General features: G+C 36.3%; 1 protein-coding gene across 1 annotated transcript; it reads left to right on the top strand.

The window, feature by feature from the left end:
* The first annotated feature begins 330 nt into the window (after positions 1 to 330).
* On the top strand, positions 331 to 1,338 carry LOC112277048 (photosystem I reaction center subunit IV, chloroplastic). Its single transcript, XM_024509018.3, has 2 exons — positions 331 to 758; positions 1,147 to 1,338. The coding sequence occupies exons 1-2, from the start codon at positions 465 to 467 to the stop codon at positions 1,249 to 1,251; spliced, it is 399 nt and encodes a 132-aa protein (XP_024364786.1). The 5' UTR covers positions 331 to 464; the 3' UTR covers positions 1,252 to 1,338.
* Positions 1,339 to 4,964: the final 3,626 nt, after the last annotated feature.

Here is a 4,964-nt window from a genome sequence, read left to right as displayed (position 1 = left end):
CAATGGTAGAGAGAGAGAGAGAGAGAGAGAGAGAGAGAGATGGTCTGGTGCAACAGGCCCGGCACTAAAACAAACAACATGAGTTCGTGGCTGGCTCGATGCCAGGCAGGGAGGCAGGGAAATGGATGAATGAACATATGAATGGATGAAGAATGAGAGGATGCATGGCGAGAGAGGATGGATGGGGTTATCCAGGGCGAGGCCAATGAGGAGGCGGGCCTTCAAGCATGGGGAGATAAGACACCTATGTCCGCCACGCTCCGGGTCCCTGCAATCCCGCGCTCTTCAGTTAAACAAACACCTGCTCAATTGCACTTGCACAGTGAGAGTGTGTGTGTGTACCGGTTGCTGCATCGTAGCATCTGCGCCTCCCTCCTTCCCTACCTCTTTCCCCTTCAGCATCCTGCAGCAGCAGCAGCAGGTGTTGCTGCTCATCTCGCTTTTCACAGCCTACCTCCGTAGCCATGTCGACCGCTGTGTCCAGCTTTGTGGGGGTTGCGTCCAACGCTGTGGCCGCCACAGGTGCGGCTACCTCTTCCATGTTCTCCACCAAGGTGCCGTGCAGACCCCTCAGCATGGTGGTATCGGGGCGCAACTCTGCAAGGTTGGTTGTGAGAGCGGAGGAAGCCGCCGCAGCCCCCCCTGCGAAGAAGGAGGCCCAGCCTGTCATTGGACCTAAGAGGGGCAGCATTGTGAAGGTTCTCAGGCGAGAGTCATACTGGTTCAACGACACAGGCAAGGTTGTCGCCGTTGATCAGGTGAGTCTTCCGCCTCATGTCTGAATCAGCCTGGAACATTACGTCTGAATACATGTCTCACACTGCTGGTGTCTGAGAATTCTTTTTTTAAATTTAGTTGAGGCTGCCTGATGGCCCGCTGCATTATACATGCACCGAATGGCACTGGTGGCAAGATCGGATGTGATCTGCTGCCTCGAACCCACTCGGCTGCACAGCCTGGACTTTCTGCAATTGCCTGTTCATCACAGCCTGGGATTACCGAAGAATTATGGGATCCTTGCGTGAGTGAGCGGGGCGTAATGTAGAGTCGGGTGGACGGGGTGAGGTAGCAACATTCTGATGTGAATTAGGGTTGTGAAACGAATGTACTCTAGTATCTCATATTTTTTAACTGTCTTGACTGCAGGCACCAGGAGTAAGATATCCCGTAGTTGTGAGATTTGATAAAGTTAACTATGCTGGTGTGTCCACCAACAACTACTCCCCTGATGAGCTTGAGCAGTCTGCCTAAACTCTCTGTAACTTTCTCATGTCTTTGCCTTAAGATATACTCGCTGAGAATGTATTTATAAATGTTACTATCTTATTTTTCGCGATAGATACTGTGAATCAGACACTCTTGCAAGACTGGACCCGAAAATATGTTTTTGATGTTGGTCAATGGGTTCGTGATTCTGTGCGGGATGGTCTAGGAGTAAATGACACCGCTTTTCCCGGGAAATAATGTCCATTATGTTACAATTTGCTCCGTGACCGCCCAGTGAAAAACCTAGCTACAGCAATAAGATTGAGTTTCCACTGTCAGATTCCATGTCACTTGTGCAGTTTCTCTAAATGCGCACACAAGCGACCACAAATCTATCCTCAAGTCATACCCCTGAGCAAACTTCTAGAGATTCAAACCTATCGGTAATTTATAATCACGGCGGTAGTTAGTCTAATGATTAGGCTTTCTTGTATGGCTGTTGCAACCTGTACATCTCTTGCTGCTGTGCAATTATCGTTGAGTTAACGAAAAACTGCGACACCATTAGTCATATCGAATACGTCCTGCAATTCCGTAGCCTGCTGTTAAACACGAAGTGACCCGAATTATTCGAAATCCAACATAGCCATTTGCGGTTAATATCTCCCTCTTGTCAGCAGATACCAATCTCACACTGGTGTACAACAGTAACACTAATAAATACAACAGAGGACATAATTCTCTTCCCATTCCCATCGATGTCAAATTTGTTCAAATATCTTTACTTCGCAGCATATACCTATACTGTCATCACTGTTGTCGACTTGAACTTTATCAAATCATGCGAGAATCATACACAAAACTTCTTGAAATGAAAAAAAATTCTCTTGGTAATAGATCACAATCTACTCAATTAAGTCATCGACTATGTCAACCAATTGGTAACCGCTCCGTTACAGCGACTTGGAGAAGATTGTGCTGAAGAACTATGTCCTACACTGGTTGGATGAAAAGTTAGTGAATTTCTTTCTAATGGAAAATATGCTGCAACTACAGTGTCGTTGGGGAAGATGACCGGTAACAGCAATTAGATGAAGTAGATTTGTGGTGATAACTAAAATGTCAATTGCCACACTAAAATAAATTGGTGTGCAAATACTTGAAGTCACTGACCCTATCAATATATTTAGTACTTTATGACTTTGTTAAAAATACCATGAAATTCCAATTTGATATTAAAAAACTTAAAACATATGATCTATTTAAGTCAATTAGGTGTTAAAGAAAATAAATCATTTGCCACAACTTCATTCTAAATGCCTGCAAATGTCAATAGATACTTTGAATATTAACAAATGTTAAATGTTGAAGATAGTTTTAAGCTTGACTAATTAAAATTTAAAAGCATGTACTATTGTCAAACCATTGACAATGTTGATAGAAAATTACCACATATAAATTTACAAAGAAATATAAGAAAAGATATTTATCAAATTAGAAATTAGCTTTCTTATTTTATCTATTTTAAAAAGACCAATTTTAGATAAGCATTACCTATTATATATTAATTAAAGTAATTTGGTTATTCATACTATATTTTTGTAATAAAAAAATGATATAGAACAATTTTTAGTTGTATAATCAAGTTATTCTAGTAAGATTATATAAGTCAAGTATGAAAGAATACATTTAAAAATAGTATAGATAATTTTTTAATTCTAATATTATATTATAAAAATAAAAGGATTTTAGTAGTTGACCACCAATCATTACATTGACTGATGGATTCTTTTAAGGTGACAAAAAAAAAATGTTAAATTAGTTTTCATGCTACAAATCTTCATTTTCACTTTGAAAGTCTTAAATACGTTGCATTTTATTATGTCTTAAATCTCTATACTTATTCTCTAAATATTTAATAAACATTTGGAATGACTTAAATGATAGTGGTTCTTTCATTGCAAATAAAGTCACCTTAATAAAATAGACAGGATATTATCTAAAGCTACTACTATTACCTTTTTTTGATGTTAGTCAAAGTTATCACAATTATTGCTTTTAATAGGTCTTCTTCTTTCATTGTAAGAATTAAATTGATAATAACACTTTTTTTAAGAGCTATGACAAGTTCTATTCTTGCTTTTCAATGATGTTGTCATATTATAACATGATTATTAGGTAAAAGAGAAAATGAAGGATTGTGTTATAAAAGGATTTAATTAAAAATATTGTAAAAAAATTACCTTACAAGTATTGATAATAATCAAAGAGGTAGTAAAACTAATAAGTGCTAATATTGCCTTTTTACAAAATAGACTTCTATTTACATTGTATGACCATAAATGAGGCAAAATAAAATAGATAAGAAAAATAACTAATATAGGCATCTTCATAAAAAAAAAATTAAGAGTAGTTTGTAGCAAAAATTATTACAAAAAATCAAGAATTAATACCTATAGAGGATTGTTTGTGACCCATGTATCAAAGACATGAATTTCAAAAAACTAAAAGATCAATACACTCTTGTGTCACTTGAAAAGACTAGAAAATCATTCAAAGATGGTATAATATTAAATAAAAATAGCTATTGTCAAAGACAAGGAGACTAGAAAGTTTTGAAATAAGACTAAGAATTAGAAAGGTGTTGATAAGAATGAAGAAGGATTCACTCTTGACTCTAAATATACTATCTAACTAAGAGCTACATAGTGATGTTCTATAGAACCTTTGACACATGTCCAACTTGTGAGATACATGTTTTAATTTGTAAAGCAAGTTTCCTATATGCATGCCACATAATTAGCTTGTACCACAAGCTATCAACATGTACAATATGTGGCTAACTTGTTGGCAAAGTTTTTAACCTACCAATCAATGATAAATATATGTAAAGTCAAAGTTGCATCTATGAAGCTTTTAAGAAGTTTTTTTATGAGATATTATTAAATTTATCTACTTTAATCTACTTCTACCTATTCATATTATTTAGATAACTATTGGAGTAAATATGTATGTTTGTGATATTACTTACTTTTTTAGGAATGAGTTCCATGAGGAGCAATGATTACATGTTGATGAAGTCCAAGATGCAATAAATTATATTTGTTATATACTTTGATCTTAGTTTCCTTTGAAGGTAGTTGATAGGTCATCTTAGCTATTAATATCTCAATTTAAAAGAAGAAGACTACCTTGTTATTTGATCATTGTTGACATTCGTAACTTCCTTCAAAAAAATTATTAATAATACCATGATGTCACGGCCATAATCATGTAAGCTAATAATTACATATAGAAATAGGTAGAAGTAAGTAAAAGTAGATAAAAGTAAGTTAATTGTATAATATTTAATATAGAAGCTTCCTAGAAACTTCCTAGACGTTGCTTTGACTTCATAGGTGTCTTTAATTGACTTTTTGGATTAGAAACGTGGTCAACAAGTTGGCCATGTACCACACATGTTGTTAGCTTGAAGATCAAGCTAACTATGTGGCCCACACGTAGAAAAACTTGCCTTGTAAGTCAAGGCATGTGTCCTACAAAGTCAACACATATTGGAGGTCCTATAGAACGTCGCCACGTAGCCCCTAGTTAGATAGTATATATAGAGACAAGAGTGAAGGCTTCTTCACTCTTGTCAACTCCTTTCTTGCTTCTAGTCCAGGTTCAAGAGTCTTTAGTTTCTTGTCTTGTGGCAATAGCCATTCCAGATTCCTTTTAATATACCTACTTGTTTATATTTTGACTTATTATATCGA

This window comes from Physcomitrium patens, chromosome 24, assembly GCF_059467195.1.
Source record: "Physcomitrium patens ecotype Gransden chromosome 24, ASM5946719v1, whole genome shotgun sequence".
NCBI classification, from domain to species: domain Eukaryota; kingdom Viridiplantae; phylum Streptophyta; class Bryopsida; order Funariales; family Funariaceae; genus Physcomitrium; species Physcomitrium patens.
Note: the sequence above shows the minus strand (reverse complement) of the source record. Positions and strands in the feature narration are given on the sequence as shown.